Here is a 21,573-nt window from a genome sequence, read left to right as displayed (position 1 = left end):
TAAACACCCTTTTTTTCATGATTTGTCTGTATAAAAACAAACATCTTCTGTATTTTCCACTGAATGCATTTGATGAAGTGAGCTGTAGCTCACGAAAGCTTATGCTCAAATAAATTGGTTAGTCTCTAAGGTGCCACAAGTACTGCTTTTCTATCTGTCAAATGTTAAGTTTAAGTTGACTGAGATATTTAAGAGCTTTATAGATGCAGGGTTGTTAGGGAGGGAGCTCAAAAATGATGAGTTAGACTAGTGAGTTGCCAGCACAAAGCTGTTGGTTCAGTTTCTCAGAACTATTTAACAGAGTTTAATGAGATACTGTATCTCATAATGCTCCAGGTCACTGATACCTGGGTCCAGCTAAGCTGCACCTGGGGAATTGCCACCACCAGCTCATGCTCCCCGATCCATTAGTTTGGTCTTTCATGTAGATTAGAACAGCAGTTCTCAATCGGGGATCCACAAGCCCTTTCGCGGGGTCTGCAGAGCCCCGCAGCTGAAACCCAGTCCAGAAGCGGGGCTGAAGGGGGGGAGCCTGCCAAGCTCCCCTCTCCCCGCAACCCCCCCAGCTGCAGCCAGGAGCGATGTGGGACTGAAACTTTGAGCGTTGGAAGGGGAGGTGCCCCCCCAAACTGCAGTGCCTTACCAAGTGGGGTAGTCCTGGGGGCAGCTCCACCCCCACCTCCTCCTCTCCCCGCGCCCCTCAGGCCCCGCCCTCTGGCCAGGTCCTTGGCAGAAAGCCAGAGCCAGGCAGTGTGAGGCTGCTGCTCTTCTAGCTAGTGGTGCCATGGAATGGGAAGCCGTGGCATTCCCCCATCTGCTGTTGGTGCCAAGGGTTGCAGCTGCTCCTCAGCTCCCAGCCCCCACTTTGAGTGTTCACGCAGCCAGTCAGAGCTGCCCGGGCAGCTCTGAGCCCAGCAGAGCCCTCGGGGAGTAGCCACCGGCACACAGCCCCAGACAGGTGGTGGCCTGCTGAGGTGAGTCGGGGATGGAGGTGGCGCTCCCTCCATGGACCCCACTTTGCAGAGCTGGCCAGAGCCCTGCTGACCCTTGCCCCTTGCTATCCACAAAGCATAAACAGTATGGTCAGAGGCATTGCAAGGGATGCTACCTTGTCACGGTGCCTTCTCCCTGGTTTGGAGGGACCATGTCTGTGAATGTAAGATTAGCTTATTCTCCACGGCCATTAAGTCTATTGCCTCTCTTCTTAGACTGCCTATGTGGGTGACGAGTGTGATATAAACATCTGTCCACTAGGAATTAGACTTGCGACCACACACAGTAGCCAAGCATCCATAATCAGCTAGTAGTCACCACAAACCTGGAGCAAATTCACATCAGTGACTTGTGTGACTGGAGGAGAGAAAGGTATCATATATATCCCTAGAGGAAATTTTTTTTTAGAATTTTGGGGATTAACAGAGAAATTATTGACCCAGACACTCGGGTTACCCTTAACTAGAGCTGATCAAAACAGGAATCCTGGTCACCTTTAGTTAAAACCGAAGTGGTAGTTGCGCCTTTTTGCAAATTAGTTCAGGGATAACTGTTGCCTCTACATGGGGGCATTTGCAGAGTCTCTGTGTCAAGACAGGCTGGACAACTGTCCATCTCTGGATCAGGGGCAGGGAACAGGCTCTGGCTGGAGCGGAAGTAGTCTATCACAACTACCAGGCAGCTGGGCGTATCCCCAACAAGGTAGCAACATTGAGCAGACTGGATTGAGGATGCTTTTTTTTGGAGCCTGTATATGTACCTTGGGGGGGGGAGTGTCACATAGTTACACCATTGTTTGTGGATTGGCTGAACCTTTGGGACTCATGGGTAACTGCCTTAAATGACTCATCAGAACACTCCAGCTCAGAACACTCATCACACTCTGCTTGTGCTAATCCTTAAATTGGGAGCATGAGTAATATGTGGCTACTGGCATTTCTGAATGAGAGAAAGTGTCTCACTTCTGTGATATTTCCTTTATGATTAGTTGTTTATTACTAAGATGTTATTCTTCATACTATTCCCAGACAAGGCGGTATTTAAAATGGAGTTAACTGTGTAAACGTCATGCCTTTTGGAAAAATTACCTTTAAAACAGTGTTGATGTCATAGAGTTTAAGCCCAGTGGGGACCACCAGACCATCTAGTCTGACCTCCTGTATATCACAGGCCACCCACACCACCCAATCTTTCTGAAACATGAGAGCTCTAGGAAATATTGAGTTAGGCAACTATAAACTTTAAACTATGTTAAGCATATGGAAATGGTGAGGTTTAAAATCCATCATTTAATGGGAAAATGGTAATAATTTTAAGTAGAAATTCCATCTAGTCTCTGTCTTGTTATCTTTACTTAAGCTTGAAAGGATTAGATTTTTGTCAGTAAGTGTCATTAAAAATCAATTTCACCATATACCAACAGAAAAAATATATTTCTGTCGATGATAATCAAAATTTACAATTAGGCAAAGTAAGAAAAATCTGCTTCAGAACTTAGAGTTTGATCTAAGGATACTTACTTTGTATATTGTAATACATGATGTTGACCATTTGTGTTTTGATGGTGAAAGCTCAACACCTAGTGTCACTAAATAATTATTTTCTGACCCCCTCCATAATTTCCCACAGCAATGAAAATTTAAATTGATTTAAAAATTTAAAATGCTTAAACAAAATATCTGTCAATATTATATTTTAAAAAATCAAATTCTGCCAACCCTATCTTTACTGCATGTCCCTTATCGGCTAACAGCTTCTAATTAGACAAATTTAGATTAATTTTCTCCCAGACCTTCCCATTTGTCACAAATGGTATCAGCTCAGTGTTTTTGAGATTCTCTTTTAATAGGGTTAAGAAGAGGTTTAGTTACAATATTTTATGGGAAAAGTATACTTTCAGGTAGCACCAGACTTCAAATCACTTCATGTTTTCTAAACTTCAACATACAAAATGTTTTATGTATGTTGTGATACAGAGATGCTTTGAAGGTTAGTCAGCTTCTTAGCAGTAATGGTTTTTGATTCTTGTGCAACCGAGTGTGTCATTTCTGTTTCACGAACAGAAATGTCATTTAATCAGGAGCCTGGAAGCTGAGATTTATTACACTGGATATTAAATAGAATAGACAGGGTTTTTTTTATTTTAAGCATTTTTTTCTTTCTGAACATCACCGTATCTGTAGGACTGCAAATTGGTTAAGACAGCTAGGCTGATTGTTTGAAAGCCATTCTGAATGCTTGTGAAATTTAATAAAAGGGGCTATAGGGTGAAGTCATATTATTTGGAGACCAAAGCAGAAAACTGAATTTGAAGGAAAATTTGTTTTAGATACAAATAAAATCAATTAAAAATTTTAATGTTCTCGATTTACAGTTAGGGCATGTCTTCATTAGACTTTTTTACTTGAGTAAACTGCTAATTAATTCAAGCTAGTTAACACCTTGTAAATCATAGTGTGGACACTCACCAAACATTTGTTCCAGGCGACAAACATTTGTGATTTACCCTAGGCTGACCCCCAGGGTAAATCACAAATGTTTGAAGCCTGTAACAAACAAGTGAAGAATATCCAGGGTGGCCTTTATAAAAGAGTTATTTACCTTGAGTTAATTGGCAATTGATTAACTCAAGGTTAAAAAACAAAACTAAAAACTAAACACCCACCCTTTATGGGCTGAATTTATCCACTGAAGTCAATGGAATTACATTGTGGATGAATAAACCAGGTTTTAAATATGTCTAGACAAGGTCTTTCTCTAGTAGTAGCTTATTACATTACTCTGCACAAGGTAAGGCAATGGAGAAATGAGCTCATGTATGTTTTGACAAGTATGTTGTGTTATGATGATCTAGTGATATATGTAATGCTGTCCACTAGCAACATATTGTTGTTAGCTGCATGAAACCTTGCTATGGGTTGAATTAAAAACTTGTTCAAACTGATGTGTGAACGAGTCCTCCATTTAAGATAGTTGTAAGAGACCATTAAAGGGGCACACCTAAACAAATGCTAATTGAGTCTGCCCAGAAACTAGCACCATGCTGGGAGAGGGAAGGGTTCGACTGGGTATTGTTATTAGGTGTGTGTGTGGAAGGATGGGGATGGGGGATTGGAAAAACACATAAAAAGCTCAGAAAAGAACAGAGAGAGAAGGGGAGGCAAGAAAGGGTTAGACAAAGCCCTGGCTGAGATGATTTAGTTGGGGCTGGTTCCGCTTTGAGCAGGGGGTTGGACTAGATGACATCCTGAGGTATCTTCCAATCCTAATCTTCTATGATTTTATGAAAGCCAAGCAGCAGCAAACACAGTGTGACCCTGGAAAAAGCTAGAAAATGAGAATGAGGTTTTGGGCTTTCTGTTGGCAAAAGAGGCTTGGGGACTATAAGCTAAGAAACTACTCCTCTTAAGTTCTTGATTCCCTCTGTGTTCAGGGACACTGGACTCTGTACATTCTTTGTAAATAAAACTGCATCAAAGAAATACCTGACTACCACAAATTTCTATTCTCAACTGGAATATCCCCAAGGCCCCGAAATGTGACCAGCCACTTGGGTCAAAAAGGGACAACAATACTAGTCATAAAATTCCTCTTACACCTTAAGATGTTTAAAATTAAATTAATCTTCTCCAAACTTTGCTAAGAACTACTGATAGTAATGGTGTAGAATGCTGCATGCTTTCAAAAGCAAATATGCTGTCTGTTTGAATGGTCACAATCATTATGCAGCATTTCCTGAAACAGTCTGCTAATAGCGGATGTTTTTTCTTTCATCCACCAATGTCTCTTCTGTTCTTGGAACAGTTAGATTGGTTTCATGAAAGGAAGAACATGCCTGACAAATTCACTTCAAGTCTTTCAAGCACATTATCAGGCTGGAGAAGGATGAAAGAAAAGACCTAATTTATCTGGATTTCAGGAAGGCCTTTGATGGAATAGACAGCTGACTGATTTACAAAATGTCATTGCGTTATACACATAAGGAACTATTGTAATAGAGTTAAAAACTGGTCTGGAGATGAGGAATGTAGGGTATTGTGACAGGAAGTTGTTTTGTATGGATTGAGGAGGGTTGCCGCAATGGGGTAGACCACCTTTAGTTTTGTTTTTTTGGGCAGGGTAAAAGTCTATGCACAAAAAAGCATAAAAAGACAACAGTGTAAACTAACCCAAAATAAGCAGAGGCCATATTTTATATTACAGCCAATAGATTAGGAAATAATTTGAGAGAGAGATGATCATGGATACTACTGTCTATATACTATATTTCAATACAGTACTCCAGCGTTTCCCATATTTAAAGCTACTAATATTATAAATGATATATTCTAAAGAGTGTCTGAGAGCAGTGTCACATTTGTACTCCATGTATATGAAGATGTTGTACTAATTAGAGGACTTTGTTGACTCTGGTGGGCCTAAATGTATCAGTTTTTTGTTGGTAATGCATATAACGTTCTGTCCCTGCTCTTTTGGTATTTCTCATAAACTTGTAGATTACTAAAACAAAGAGAATCCTTGGAGTTTTATAAATTGCAGAAACGTGCCTGCTCACGGTGGCCATGCTGGCAGAGTGGACAAATTACCCAGGACACAAGACACTCTTTTTCTTCTCTGTTTGTACAACACCTAGCAAAATAGGATCCTGGTCCATTAATAGGACTCCTAGGCACTACGGCACAAATAAATAATGACACACACACTTTATGCATGTATGTTCTTAAACACACAGACACAATTTGTAAGTGGGTTCCTCCATCTGAGGAAGTAGCAAAGAGTCCATCTGAGGAGTTGTTTTAACAATATTTAAGTCCTAGCTATGAAATACAGTAGTATCATGTTTGGTTTGATTTGTGGAAGGGGGAAGGACTTCTGAAATGGGGGTAAAGAAATTTTTAAGTACTTTTTTGAATTGAATCTAGTGATCTGAATTTTCAGATGGCCTCAAGCTGCCTTCAAAAATTGAACCTGCATATTTTGCATACAAAAAAACTGCATTTGGTGTGCCAATATGGAAGTTACTTCGCAAATTTTCTGATTTCTTGTGGAAGATTCCTGTGGGGAAAAATATGGTAATATAATTAAAGACCTTATTTTAATGTGTATACGACAAGGGGACCAACAATTAAGGTTGCACAAGCAACCTTAATTCTGGTACTTCCTAAGTTATGAGTGATTGAATTTGCAACTATCACATTCTTCTATTGTAGCTTTTGGTATCTAATTTCTTAGGTTTTTTTTAAAAATCAAACTGAAAAAACTACAGATTTCATCCATTGACTCCAAGATGATACATCAGCATGATTAGAACCTTTTAGATTCACAGCACAGACCTCTGCCTCTTAAGATATGAGAGTCACTGACAGCAGTAGTTGAGTGAGTATATTGATCAGCCACTAAAGGGGGATGAGATATAGTTATGAAACCTGCTGGCACAGTCTATTTGCTGACAGCAGAGGCATGCAGAGACTTGGGACTCCTGAGTTCTATTCCAGGTTCTGAGAGGAGTAACCTCTAATGGTTACAGACCAATGTTCCCTCTAATTTTTTCCATCCATGTGCAGAATGAATTTTATTATGTGCACCAATATCAAGGTAATGTATGGATGTGTGCCACCAGTAGAAACAAAAAACCTAGATATAATAGAAATATTTATTTTTAAAAATTTGTCATAGGGATAATTACTCCAGCCAGGACAAGTTAGGCATTTTAGAACTTAAAACTCAAAGAATTAAATTTAAGCATAAGAGAGAAATAAAAATTATGAAATGCATAGACCAGTCAAAAAACTAAAATAACACACTTTGAAAGAATAAAATTACAGAGAATATATGTGCATTGCAGGAAGTATCAAGAAGTAACAACAACAACAACATGCAAGTGTGAGAGAGAGACAGTGTGTTGTGTGTGAGAGGGAGAGAGACAATGTGGTGTGTGAGAGAGAGAGATGTGTTGTCCCTTTAAGTATGCTGCCCTTTTAAGTAGTTTGGAACTCACCAGTTTGAAGCCTGCTTGTTCAGCCAAGCAGCAACCGCCAGCAAGCTTCCTCCATCCCACTCCTGAGCCCTGTCATGTCCCCCTCCCCTGCTGTGCAGAGATAGGGTAAAAGGGCAAAGGAGGGGGGAGGAGGGTACCCTGACGTCAGCATTCCCCTCCCACTCTGCTCTGCACAGCAAGCAGGAGGCTCCCGGGAGCAGCTGGCCAGGATCTCCAGGATCGGCAGGCAGCGATCAATCCAGCAGGGGTCGATTTATCGCGTCTAGTCTAGACACGATAAATCGACCTCCGAGTACTCTCCCATCGACTCCTTTACTCCACCGCCGTGAGAGACACAGGCGGAGTTGACGGGGGAGCGGCAGCCGTTGATTCACTGCAGTGAAGACACCACAGTAAATCGATCTAAGAGCTTCTACTTCAGCTACGTTATTTATGTAGCTGATGTTGTGTAACTTAGATCGATTTCCCTCCCCCCAGTGTAGACCAGGGCTCAGTTACCGACCTGTCTGCCTATGGCCTTCCTGCCCCACTTCCACCTTTGGCTCCTCATCCCAGCCACCCATACATGCTCTCTCCTCATCTAGTCAACCCGCTGCATTTCAGTCAGGGTGCCATGCCAGCCATCGCAAGGAAAGTCCTGCAGCCCCATACTGGAGCATGCTCAGTGCAGACAGAATGTTTGGAGAATTTAGCTTTCCAACTCTAACAAGTCTCTACTGAACATGTGTCAACTGAAGTTTTCATGGGGGCAGCAAAAGGCACATCCCTGATATCAGGCCACTCTCCCTCCCCTGCCTAATTTCAAGCCTCTGTTCCAAATCACGGAGGCTCTAGAGCATTTTAATGAAACTGTAAGAATATTTCAATATGGGCAAAACAATACATTTCCCCCTCGACTCATTCTCAGAAACCGCTGAGCACTTTTAGCTGAAATTTAAAAAAAAAAAAAAAAAAGGCAGCCTGAAACAGACACAAGGCATGGAAAAACTTCACGCCAAGTGATTGAGCAACCGTAACTTTAGGCATAGTTACCCACATTGCCTAAACTAATGACTCCAGGTAACAGCAGAGTCCCTTCTACCACAACTATTAGAGACACCTTGCTCAAAAAGGAAAGATTTGAGACAAGATGGTAATTGGGAAGAGTATCAGTGTCAAGAGAGGGTTTCTTGAGAGGAGTCTGAAAGTGGCACACATAATGGAAGCTTTTACCTTATCTTCCTACTGGAGATGTTGACATTTTGCTTACAAACAATTTTTGCATAATGACTGGAGTAGGTCTGAGCAAATATGGCATGGAGAATTGTTTTGTAGTGTCATAAGACACTCAGACGTGGAAAAGGAGAGTGCTCTGATGGATGTATGGCTAGATAGCGATTCTGCCTAGCTTTCATATTAAGTGCAGCCTGATTTATAGGAATTCCGTATATGACTGATAGGCATCTGGTATCAGTCAACAATGCTGGCCTGCAAGAAAATAGAATAACATTTCCTGTGTTTCATTTCTCTTTCCCTACTGCCCTTTATAAGGATTCTGTGGTAGAAAGAAAGTTCCTTCATGGTGAAACTGCAGAAAAGCCAAAGCTCAGACTGTCATGTTGCATGGAAACCTATCTAATCCTAAAAATATCTTTATAGAATTGGCGCATGTAGTCCAGTGCTATTTTACACAGATGTTTGTGGTTTCTCTATTAGTGAAACTGAATAGATTACTTATATCATTGTATCATGCTTACGTTCTATCTGCACCAGCAGACAGTTATATATGGAAATTTGGTGCAAATTTAAAAATCTTTATATGTATGTACATATACAAAGTATGTAGCACATCTGTGGAGGTGACAGCTATGTGACAAATTGGAAAGGTATGTGACAAATTCATTTATCATACATTCTTGATAGCCTGAACTACCTTAGTCCACAAATGCATCCACAGACCCCTAAGCCACTTCAAATGACTGCCATATTATTTTAAAAGGGAACTCCCTGCAGCAATGTTTCCATCTGTAACCCTTACCCATATGTCTGGATGGGCATATATCAGGATGGCCGGGCATAGTGTTTTTGTGAGAGTCCTGGGGATTGTTTGGTTGGAGAAGCTCTCAGTGGAGGTTGGCTGATAGCTTGAGTTGCTATACATTTTTTGTAACTTATGTCAAAAGTGCCTAGAGCTTTGGTCACCTTTTACAATATATTTTACGAATCAAAATAAATGTGTGTTCATGTGTATAACCATTGAACAGTGCAGAGAGAATTCCTAGAGGGACTCTCCATAACAGTGGTTACTGTAGAAGTAGTTGGTTAAAAGTCAGTTGTATACTGTAAAATTTCTTAGAAGTACACTGATTGCATTTACTTAATTATTCTTGGCATTAGTATAAGTAAAAGTTCATCCATAAAACACTCTGACTTTCTCAATCCACTTGAACCTTAGCCTGTTTTGGCGTAATGTTCTGAAGCTGGGAGAGATGCTTTGTGATTAGATTCTGTAATCCAAAAGGGATTATACCATTGTCTCATTCAAAGTTTCCTGCTGTTGCAATATATGTTATTTCAGAGGAATGAGAAGTAATTCCCTATCAGACTCTTGTGTAGAGATTGTTGCCAGGGAACATCATCCTGTGTTAGTGAGGCATTCTTTCACTGCTGAAGTTAAGGCATTACATCTATTAAGTCAGTTTTCAATATGTTTTTAAACTTTAAACTCAATTCACTTCAGCCAGAAGTTATATTTCCCAGGAGTGAATATTTATCTTTCCAAAACCAATTGTTGGTTAAAATGCTATGGCCATGTTAAAGTTGTGGCACAGACAATTTTTGACATTCTAGACAGTTAACATCTCCTTCAGAGCTCTTACATCTCTTCTCTAAAATCCTCTTAGTTTGCAGATCACTGATCCAGTGGACAGTAATGAACCTATGCCAATCTAGCTGCAGTATTACTTCATGAAGTCTGCATACCAGAGACCCTCGACACTTTTTTTGATGGTCATTGTCACCACATGTACTGCATACCCTATCTCTAAATATGTTGGTGGATACCTTTTTCAGTTGAAATGTTTGAAAGCAATTGTCTCCTGCTCAAAGCTGTTACTCAGGCTTTGTGTAGGGTAGATTTCATCTGCAGTGTGTAGCCAACCTAAGATATTCACAGCTATAGTATATTAGAATTAAATACTTTAGTTATAAGGATCAGAAAGAACTGGATAATATTGACAAATATTTACTTATAATAATTTAAGGGTCTTCCTAAAACTCTAAACTCATATGTTATTTATTTTAAAATTTCCATTTGACTAGTGTAATTATGAAACTACATGGTGCTGGAGGTTGGCACAGTGATGGGGGTAGATGGGTGGTGGTGTTTTATATTGTGGTAGCATGCAGGGAGGGGCTCCAATCATAGACCATGGCCTCACTGTGCTTGGCATTGCACAAAAGTGTTATAAAATCACTGTGTCTGCCTGGGGGACCCTACAATCTAAGTACATATTTACTAGTTACACATCCTAAAATAAGGTTAATCATGGTTTTCATGCTTAAGAGTTTAAATTGATCACTAAAGATTACTAGGCATGCAGTGAGGGGCTAAACCTTTCACTTAGCATTAGTTATTAGTCACTAGCAGATATAGGACACCAGACTTGATTAAACCAATGGTCTGAGCCAGTATGGCAAGTACTGGGGTCCTCGATTTATGCTTGTCTTAAACTAAAAAGCAGAACTCTGAAAATCTTTAGACAACATGGGGCATATCTACCCCATGAATGCTTGTACCACAATAGGTAGAAGCACCTTGTATGACTTATCTAGTTTGATATTTTCATATAACTGTCCTTTTCTGATTGCATTTTTAGGTTGTAGTGGTCAGCGGACATCTGGACAGCTGGGATGTTGGGCAGGGAGCCATGGATGACGGTGGTGGAGCATTTATATCATGGGAAGCATTATCTCTTATTAAGGATCTTGGTAAATATTTATTTAAAGAAATGTTCTAATGTGTAAGGTTCTAAGACTCTCAGTGTAATTTTTTTAAACTGAAGATAGTCATCAGCTCTACCATTCTGAGCACAAATAGTCACCATCCAGAAAAATATTCCTAAAGATTTCCCTCTTATGCCACCTTCTTCAGAAGACTGAACAAATTAGTCACCTTCCCAAAATAAAAAAGAGTGCATAAAGAGTGCTTTGAATATTCATAGCCATCACCAAAATATAATGAAAGTTTGTAAATAAATGTATGTTAGAATAAGGACACTCTGTGATATGTATATTGTTGGCTTGACAGCTCAAATAATTAGAATACAATTTTCTAACTGTGTATGCACCATTTAAGTGGGGGGACAGATCCATTCTGAACAGTAAAACCTACAGTCCCACTGCTGGTAAAGTGAAGGAACAACATTCATGGGGTCTGGCTGTGATTGTCCTGGACACTAAGCTTTGGGAAAGATAGTAAAAAAGTGAATGAACTATTGACAGAGAGAAACTCTATAGTGCTTTACAGTGTTGTTGTAGCTGTGTCAGTCCCGGGATATTAGAGAGACAAGGTGAGTGAGGTAATACCTTTTATGGGACCAACTTCTGATGGTCAGAAAGACAAGCTTTTGAGCTACATGGAGCTCTTCCTCAGGTCTGGGAAAGATACTTAGGCACTACAAAGTTTTGTTGACAAAAAAGTCAGCTTTCATCGACAAAACAGTGGAGTTGTACACACTGCAATGTTCCTTCTGCCAACAAAATTCTCCTGCTTTGCCGACAAAATAAAATGATAGGCATAGAGCTTTTTGCGGCAAAGTTGTATCAACAAAGTGTCTCTGTAGACACTCTGCTTGGGGATGTCGCTATAATTGGCCTCCAGGAGGTGGTCCCACAATGCCCATCCTGACCACTCTGGTCAACAGTTTGAACTTGGCTGCCCCACAGTCAGGTATGCAGGCATCAGCGCCCCTGCTCCCGTACCCCACTTAAAGGCCCAGGAATTTTTGAAATTCCACTTCCTGTTTGCTCAGTGTGGACAGCTCACATTGCATCTTCCCTGCTAACCATGGTGGCTCCACACAGCAAGTGCTCTCCCACTTGGAGCACACCTGAGTTGTTGGATCTGCTGGCACTGTGGAGAGAGGAGGCTGTGCAATCCCAGTTCTTCTCCAGCCGTAGGAACTTCAATACCTACAGTCAGCTTTCTCTTGCTTGTTGGATACGGGCTAGGAACGGGACACGCATCAGTGCCATGCAAACATATTGGAGCTACCCACAGTGCACTGCTCTCTGTCAGTGCTAGAGTACCAACTGTGGACATGCTCCACCAACAAAAGGAGCATTGTGTGAACATGCACAGGTGTTGTAATTATACCAGTTTTTGATTGTCTGCTTAACTTGCCTTGACAAAACTCTGTAGTGTAGGCAAAGCCTTAGTATCAGCTAAATGCACTATCAAACAGATAGTTTAACATAAGTAGTTTGAACATATTCTAAGGGACCATTCAGGGTGAAGTGTTAACACCTCTGTAGTCATAGGACAAAGAGGGGAGTGAGTGGTTACAGATCGTTGTAATAAGCCATAAATGCAGTCTCTTTGTTAAGACCATGATTTGATGCTGGCATGGGTATGTTCCAGAGAGAGTTTAATGGACAGGTGGTGGTGGTTAAAATTTTGGTGGAAATCTGAGGGAGTTTGTCATCTGTCCAGAGGATGAAAATATCATCGACATATCTCAGGTATATCGTTAGTTTTGTGGTGCATTTTTCCAGAAATCCTTCTACAAGGTGGCCCACGAAGCGCCTGGCATATTGGGGAGCCATCCTAGTACAAAAGTGTTTGTTGTTGAATGTAAAATTGTTGAGAGTGAGGATAAAATGGATGAGTTTGGTGATGTGTTTGGGGTGGATTTCTGAGGCTTGTCCATTGTCTTTTAAATATTTGGGGCAGGCAGCGATGCTGTAATTGTGAGGAATGTTGGTGCAAAGAGAAGTGACATCCATGGTGGCAAGGATAGGATGGTGTTCTGAGGGAGGTTGTTTATGTTGCAGAATTTGTGGAGGAAGTCGGTTGTGTCCTGGAAGAAGCTAGCCCTTTGTGTGATGACTGGTTTGAGGGTGTGTGGTGGGGGTGCTTTACTCACTGCTAGGATGGAGCCTCCTCTTAGCTGTCCTGGGGATTAGCGACGCCCCTTCCTGCGGTTGCACCCCATCTCTCTGCCTCTCTCTCTGTCTGCAGCCCCTCTTTCGCTCCAGGAGCTGCTGCTGCCTCTTCGTGACTTGGCCCTCTGGCCAGGTCACTCAGAGGTTTCCCCTTCTGGGGTATAACAGTCTCTTAAGAACAGATTCAGGCAGTTTTCCTCTGGTGCGGGAACTCAGACCCATCCTCTACTCTGAGTTCCAGCTCAGAGTCCCTCTAATCAGCAGCCAAGGTCTATTCTCTCCTGGACCTTGCTGCCACTTTCCCTGAGCCTTGCCTACATGTCTGGCTTCCTCCCCACTCTGGGTTTACCAGCCTTCCAAGTCCTTCCTTCCAGGGAGTAACTGTAGACTACCTGCTTCTGTGTAAGGGACCGGGGTGTAGGTGGTCAGGCCTAGCAGTAACAGCTGGGCGGAGGTCTGCCCCCCAGGGATGGGAGTTTTGGGGCAGGAGTTGGAGGAATTGCAAGGCCAGGTCCCATAAACAAGAGTCAGGGTCAGAGTCAGGATGGGGTCGGAGATCAGAGGCAGTACCATCTTAGAATCGATAGGGAGGAATCAAGGTCAGAGTCAGGCTGAAGTCGGAGAGTGGATATCAGAGACAGTACGGGGCTAGAATTGGAGGCAGGAGTCTGGATTGAAGTCAGGCTGAAGGGAGAGACTGGAGACCAGGCAAAGTCTGGCATTGCAGCAAGCCAAGATCTGTATGGCTGCCCACACAACTTCCTGGAGTAACCCCTGTGGTTAAGTAGGGACACTTGACCAGTCAGAGGGCCGCAGGGTACTGACACTCTGGGTCTTGTGGGTGGTACTTCCTGCAGTGCCTACTTTCCACAGTGCTCCCTGGCTGTCCTTCTGCATGGCCTTCCAGTGGCACTGCATGAATATCAGACATCCCAGGCTCTGCAGATCTGGGTTGTAGTTCCTGGGTTCTTACACTCTGTAGTTTCCAAACACACAATCCTTTCCCCCAGGGAGTGACTGGAGCCTACTTCTCTGCTGCCTCCATCTGTTATCAGCTCCCAGACTTTATCAAAGCCCCACCTGTTCCCTCACAGGTGGGCTTCTTTGTAATCAAGGCTCTCTACTCAGCCTCAGTCTTCCTCATTTGCTGCCTAATTGGGTGATTGGGCCCACCTGGCCTAATTTAGCCCTCTCAGGACTAGTGTGGGGAGTATATCCCATCACAGAATGGTTTCTATGAGTCCTAGTATTCCTTCAGTAAGAGTGTTGTGGCCCAATATAATGGGTCGCTTGGGTTCCCTTGTCTGTGTATCTTGGGAAGCATGTAGAAGGTCACTGGGGTGGGCTTGTGGGGGATGAGGTAGTAGAATTTCTCCTGGAATTGTTTGGGGAAGGATTTGGTGATAGCCTTAAATTCCTTGGTAAATTGTGGTGTGGGGTCTTCTTTGAGTTCTTTATAGTAGGTGGTGTGGGAGACTTATTGGTTGGCTGCATTCACGCAGTCATCATGGTTGAGGACTACAATGGTGCCCCCTTTGTTTGCTGGTTTGATCGCTGTCTGGTGGTTAGATTTCAGGGACTGTAGAGCTGTCCTCTTGGAGGTGGTTTTATTTTTTCAGCAGGAGAGAGCTCAACAAAGAGCAGCTACACTGTATATCTCACAGCGACAAGGCGTTAGCAGCACAGCTGTGCCACTGTAAGCTGTGCCATGTAGACATAGCCTGACTCTTAAGCATTCTTCCCAAACCTGAGGCAGAGCTCTGTGTAGCCTGAAAGTTTGTCTCTATCAGCAGCAGAAATTGGGCCAATAAAAGATATTATCTCGCCCACCTTGTAACCGTATAATGCTGTCATTTGTAAAAGATGGTGTTTCTGTGCTTTGAAAACTGTGACATTCCGCTACAACAGAAGTTCTGAGTGCAAAGAAAAGGAAATTATGAAAGTAGCCGTGCCCATGGGTACTCATCTGAAAAAGTGACTCCAAAATGGTGTCTGTAGTTCCACCATTCAAGATGCTTGAAAATAAAACAATACAAAATCCCCTTTGCTGAAATGCCCTTACACTACTTCAATCAGGTTCAGCCTCAGAACTGTTGGAAATGTGTTTGTTGTCAGATTCAGAAAGTGCTGTTTAGTTTTATGTATGTAACCCTTCTGCCCGTCAGAGTTGGCAGCAACAAGGGCCGGGTTCAATATCTAGGGGATCCATTCCAATAACACAATGCAAACCGGCTCGAGCCCCCACCCAGTGACCTGGGACAAATATATACCACCCCCGCTGGGCGCCTCCAAGAGGCAATACTTCCCCTCTCGCAAGCACATAGTCTGAGTGTAGCAAAAAGCCTTTTAATAACAGAGAGAAACAAAGTGGCATTATGTTGGGGAAACACCACCAACAGGATTCATAACACAACCCATGAGCAAAAAAACCCACCCCAAGCAAATTGGGGCATGCCCCTTTCCCTTTGGTTCTTGAGTCCAGCAACCCAAAATCACCCAAAGTCCCAAAAGTCCAATGACCCAAAAGTCTCTGTCCCTGGTCAGGGCAGCCCCAGAGTTCGAAAGTTTATCTGCAGAACTTTACCTCCCACCCTGGGTGGAGATGGAACGGGGGGTAAGAGGCACCTTACATGATCTGAAGCTGACCGCCCCACAGTTCCATAGGCCTTCGCTTCGCTCCGCCAGCTGCCCCACGAACTCCTTCGCTCAGCTCCGCTCCACGGCCCACAAGCAGCTCCCACCGTCCCACGAACTGCTCCACCAGCCGGTCCACAAACTGCTCCGCGTCCCACCAGCAGCTCCCGCCGTCCTACAAACTGCTCCACCAGCCTGTCCACAAGGCACTCCAGCCATCCTGCAAACTGCTCCACAATATATCTTCAGGCTCCCCCACTACTTAACACAATGCTCAATGATTTCAGCTCTTAGTCAGTTCAGCTCTTTGGTGAATTCAGCTTGTAGTAGGGGAGCCTCAGTGCTGGTGCACCATTAGCCCAAAGTGAGCTCAGCAGCCTGTAACTAGACTCCTAATGGAATCAAAATTAGCTCTGATATTCCACAGTGGAGAGAGGAGGAAGTGCAATTAGCATGTAAGGCCCTCACCAAGGGGGCCCATGCTACCAAGTATTAATACTTGTCCCCAGCCTCTCTCAATTCACAGAATTTTAAAACCCATGACCCTTGCCTAGCGAGTGCTACTTAGTTGATGGTGAGTCCCTCCATCATAACAAAAGGCCAAGTACAGTTCCAAGCACAGTTCCCATAATCAGGGTAATAACAATTTATTCTTCCTGCCCCAATAACAAAGACACTGGGGATCCCACAGCAGTCAAAGTGACCATTTGGGCAGCTATGGCCTCATTCTAGGCGGGGTGGGTGTGCCTATGCAAATGAGATCGGCCCCTGAAGTTCTTTTCCACAACTTGCCACACCTCACCACCAGATGTCAGGTTGGAGCTCATCCTGACACTGCTTACATCCTCCCCCCAGCCGAGAATTTGTCGTCCCGACAAATCACACTCCCTTTATACCAATTCATTGGTTTCCTCCAAAGGGCCTCAGGAAGCCCACTTTAACTTCCAGAAGCCTGTGGGCTAAATGTATTGGCTCCTCACTAGTCACCCCAGGTGCATCATAAGTTAACCGTTTCACTGGTCTTATCACCCTGTCTCGTCTATTGAGAATCTCTGTTGCCGAGGTAGGGGGAACATCCTCTTGAGTGACGGATGGAGAGGCTTCCCTGGAGTGTCCCTCGGCTACTGGCGTAGGCCCCTGCACTCCTAGTTCTAACGCTGGAGGGTCCAAGGTGCCCAAGACATCCTCTACCTGTCTGTCCCCATTGTCCAATAACCTGTGTGTGTCATCACAGGGGGGTCTCATCAGCAGCACCGGGGTGTCAGAAAGGGGCCTAAATAATTCTGCCATGGGGTTTAGGGCAGAAGAGGGAAAACTCTCGTTTGGTTCAGCTGATCGAGACTGAAATCTTGTCTCCATCCCAGGATACACCAGTGTTGTGTCTTCCTCCTCAGACTCACTCTCAGATGTGCAGAATAGGGGTAAGTTAGCTGCACAGGGCACGCTGTCTGTGTTGGATGGCGGCTTTGGTCTAGCACCTCTGTTCTGCCCAGCTGCCCTGTCATGACCCATCTCATAAGGGGTGCTTACCAATTCCCCCACAGGGAGCAAAAGGTTTCTATGCACCGTCTTTATTTGCCCTGGACCATCTTCAGGTTTGATCTTGTAGACCGGCAGATCTCCCAGCTTTTCCATCACCAGGTAAGGTATTGCCTTCCATCTGTCAGCTATCTTGTGTTTGCCACCAATACCCAAATTTCGCAGCAGGACTCTGTCCCCCGGCTGGAGCTCCTGCGAATGCACTCTAGCATCATATCGATGTTTGTTGCGGTCTGCGTTCTTCCGAGCCGCAGCGGTAGCTAAGCGATAAGCATCCTGCAGCTTTTATCTTAGTCGGGATACATATTGCTGATGAGTTTCATAGCTATCTCCATCCTCTGATACACCAAAGCACAAGTCTATGGGTAATCTTGGTTCTCGCCCAAACATCAAGAGATATGGGGTGACTCCCGTAGCATCATTCTTTGTGGCATTGTAAGCATGCACCAGAAATGCGACATGCTGGCTCCAGGTTGCCTTCTGCTCTGGTCGCAAAGTTCCCAACATATCTAATAGGGTTCAGTTGAACCTCTCTGGCTGAGGATCTCCTTGGGGGTGATAAGGCATTGTCCTAGACTTTTTAATTCCTGCTATCTTCAGGACCTCCTTCAGAAGGTGACTCTCAAAATTCCGCCCCTGATCAGAGTGTATCCGAGCCGGGAATCCATAGACTGAGAAATATTTGTCCCACAATACTCGAGCAACGGTGGTGGCCCTCAGATCACGTGTGGGATATGCTTGTGCATACTGTGTAAAGTGGTCAGTCACTACTAGAATGTTCCCAACATTCCTCTTGTCTACCTCTACAGACAAGAAATCAATGCATACCAATTCCAAAGGTTTGTTGCTGGTGATGTTCTTGAGATATGCAGCCCTCGTGGGCAGAGTTTTCCTTTGAACACATCGAGCGCAAGTCTCACATTTCCTGCGAACATCTTCAGCCATTTGGGGCCAATAGAACCTACTACGAATAAGTTCCAGGGTCCTCTCCATCCCTAAATGCCCAGAGTCATCATGCTGGGCCCTCATGGCCAGGGCTCTGTATTTTTTTGGCAGTACTAGTTGTGCTTGTTGTTTTTGTAAAGGGTCATTGGTCATTCGGTGTAGCACTTCCTGAATCAGTTTTAGTTTGGTCCATTCTCTCAATAGTAGTTTACCCTCCGGGTTAGGTGGGACAACCGCAACTGGGCTTCGCCCCTCCCTTTTGGCAAGTAGTGTATCACAAATGTCAATATCTTGCCTCTGGGCTTCTTGCCAGTCAGCCTCATTGAGCATGGGCAAAGGAGATTGATCCAATGCAATATAGTTCACTGAAGCAGAAGGCATGCATTCAGGGGGCAGGCCCAAAGCTTCTGCAACACATCCCTGAAGGCTCTCACGGGCCTCTGGCTCTCGGCGACTCACACTGCAAATAGCTCTCACTCCATCTGTGGGTATCACAGCAACTTCTGGAGCCTGCGGACGCCTGGACAATGCATCTGCACCTACATTGCTTCTCCCTGATCGGTACTGAATGCTGAACTAATAGCTAGCCAAGGCAGCCAGCCATCTCTGCCCTGTAGCATCCAGCTTAGCACTTGTTAACACATACGTCAGTGGATTGTTGTCTGTCCACACCTGGAACTGAGCACCATACAAGTAGTCTCGAAATTTCTCAGTGATGGCCCATTTCAAGGCCAAAAATTCCAGCTTGTGGGTGGGATAGCGAGTTTCACTATCAGACAATCCTCGGCTGGCAAAGGCTACAGGTTTACGTTTGCCTTCCACTTCCTGGTACAGGACTGCTCCCAGACCCTCCAAACTGGCATCAGTATGCAGGATAAATGGTTTGCTTGGGTCAGCAAAAACTAGGACTGGAGCATGAGTTAGGCAAGTAATGATTTCTCAAAAAGCCCTTTCACATCTCTCATCCCACCGTGGCCCAAATGGTTCAAAGGGGCCATAGTGTCTCTGCACAGGATGCTTTGGTGACCTCCCCTTATTCTTGGACTTAGATTTGTTCTTGCTTGACTGATGTCCCCTGGTAAGATCATTCAGAGGCTTTACAATCGTAGCATAGTTTTTCACAAATCTGCGGTAGTAGCCACTAAATCCAAGAAAGGTCTTGAGTTCTCTGTAGTTACTTGGATGCGGCCATGCAGTGAGTGCTTCTATTTTATCAGGATCAGTACTCACACCCTCTTGGGACACGATGTGACCCACATACTTCACTGAGGTTCTGCAGAACTGGCATTTATCAATTGAAAGCTTCAGACCATATCAACCTATCAAGCACTTTAAGAAGTCTTTCTTCATGCTCCTCTAAGGTTCTTCCAAACACAATCAGGTCATCCAAATAAACTAACACTTGCAGTAAATTCATGTCTCCCACAACTTTCTCCATGAGACGTTGAAAGGTGGCAGGTGCTCCAGAAATCCCTTGGGGCATGCGTTCGAACTGATAAAACCCTCATGGGCAGATGAAGGCTGTCTTCTCCTTATCTTCTTCTCCCAGAGGGATCTGGTAGTATCCACTTCGAAGATCCAACACAGAACCACTGGCTTCCCAGCAAACAGTCTAAGACATCTTGCACTCGAGGCATAGTGTACTGGTCGACCACAGTACAGCTGTTTAGGGTGCGGTAGTCAATACACATCCGGATTTTCCCATTCTTTTTACGGACTACCACAATGGGTGAGGCGTATGGGCTGCGGGACTCTGTAATGATGCCATTCGCAGCCAGCTCCTGAAGATGATGTCACACATTTTCCATCTCAGAGAGAGCAATCTTCCTAGATCTCTCCCTGAAAGGTCGAGAGTCATGTAGTCTGATATTGTGCTCTACTCCTTTTGCACATCCCACATCCCACTCATGCAGTGAGAACACCTTGGATCTTTCACAAAGTTTCTTCCTCAGGCGATCTTTCCAGTCCTCGGACACTGGTGAATCTCCAAAGTCAAACTTTGCTGGGTCTATTGTCGGAACTTGAGTTTCACACTGGGGTTTTACAATCGACTCAGGCTCAAAGAGGTCTGCTATCTTTTGTCCTTGCTTCACAACAACATCACAACTCGTTTCATTAGCAATCAGTATAGTCACCCTTTCCTGGGCTTCAGCAGGTAGAGTTATGACTCCACTGGGGACCAGCACTCCTTCAGGGAGCTCTCCTCCCATCGGCTGCTCTATCATTGCTAACGTCCATTTACTGCCTTTCAGACAGGTACTCATGACAAGCACTTCTTGCTGCGTCCTTGCAGGCACTACTAAGGGGGTCGTGCCCGCGTACTTCAGTGCCCCAAGCGGTAGCTCAGATGTGTCCCTTTTAGCGCTCTCAATTTTCCTATTGGCTTCAGCACAAAGCGTATGGATCATCAGGGTATTCAGGTACTGGTCCCCAGCCCGCCTTCTGCAGTAATCCGTGAGTACCTTGAAGAGACTGGAGTTGGTCCCTATCAGCACAGACACATCAAAAGTCCCTTTAGGGTCAGGGCATATTAAGGCAGCTGTGTCTACCTCTTCTCTTACCCCAGCAACCTCCTCTGGGAATTCCAGGTGCACTATGACATACCCTTGGTAGGGATATTCATCCATGCTGAGGCCACACAGGCCAAGGCCAGTCAGTGGCTGTATAGGCAGGTGCCTAAGCATCTGTTGGTAGAATGACTGAAATATAATAGTCACTTGAGATCCAGTGTCAAGCACTGCTTTACACTGCACCCCTTCAATCCTCACCATGACCTCTGCTTGAGGCCCTATCAGTCCTGCGGGGATCCCAGCTGGACAGTCTTTTCTGGGGGAATCTTCAAATCCTGAAGACCTGGCGGGTCCCTGTCCCCAGACCCTCTGGCAGCTACCGGATCTCTCCCAACTGATCCTCAGCTTTCCATACACTAAGGAGGGGTTTTCTTCATTATGGCACTTGGCAGCACTGTGTCCATCCTGACCACATCGGTAGCAGAAGAACTGACCCTTCCCCCTTCGCCTGGGTGGGATGGTGGCTCTAAGTGCGGGCTTCTCAATCGCCACAGTTTGAGGCTTCTTATTCCTGGAAGTCTTAACTCGGTCAACGGTACTTTGCAGCTCAGCTATCCGTTCCGTCAGGACCTGCATTTGTTGGGCAAGTTCCTCTCTGGTGCTCACCATCAGTACACTGGCCGTTTGCAGTGGTGTTGTGCTGGCTGGATCCAATGTTTGGGCTTCCCAAAATTCACTGGCTGCCTGCCTTTCTTCCTCCTCTCTGACCTCTTTTATCAGCTGGGAGTAACTTGGGGGATGTTCCTGTCG

At 44.4% G+C, this 21,573-nt stretch overlaps 1 protein-coding gene across 7 annotated transcripts in view; it reads left to right on the top strand.

Moving 5' to 3' along the window:
- Window positions 1-21,573, top strand: part of CPQ (carboxypeptidase Q) — a 293,319-nt gene that overhangs the window by 164,338 nt on the left and 107,408 nt on the right. For all 7 annotated transcript variants that reach the window (XR_012666912.1, XM_048841284.2, XM_075125038.1 and 4 more), the window contains one exon: window positions 10,849-10,960. Coding sequence is in view for 6 of the 7 variants with exons in the window: in XM_048841284.2 (XP_048697241.1) it covers window positions 10,849-10,960 (112 nt within the window). In the remaining variant the exon portion in view is untranslated. The remainder of the gene's footprint in view (window positions 1-10,848; window positions 10,961-21,573) is intronic.

This window comes from Caretta caretta, chromosome 2 (assembly GCF_965140235.1).
Source record: "Caretta caretta isolate rCarCar2 chromosome 2, rCarCar1.hap1, whole genome shotgun sequence".
NCBI classification, from domain to species: Eukaryota; Metazoa; Chordata; order Testudines; family Cheloniidae; genus Caretta; species Caretta caretta.
This window is presented reverse-complemented; position numbering and strand designations above follow the sequence as displayed.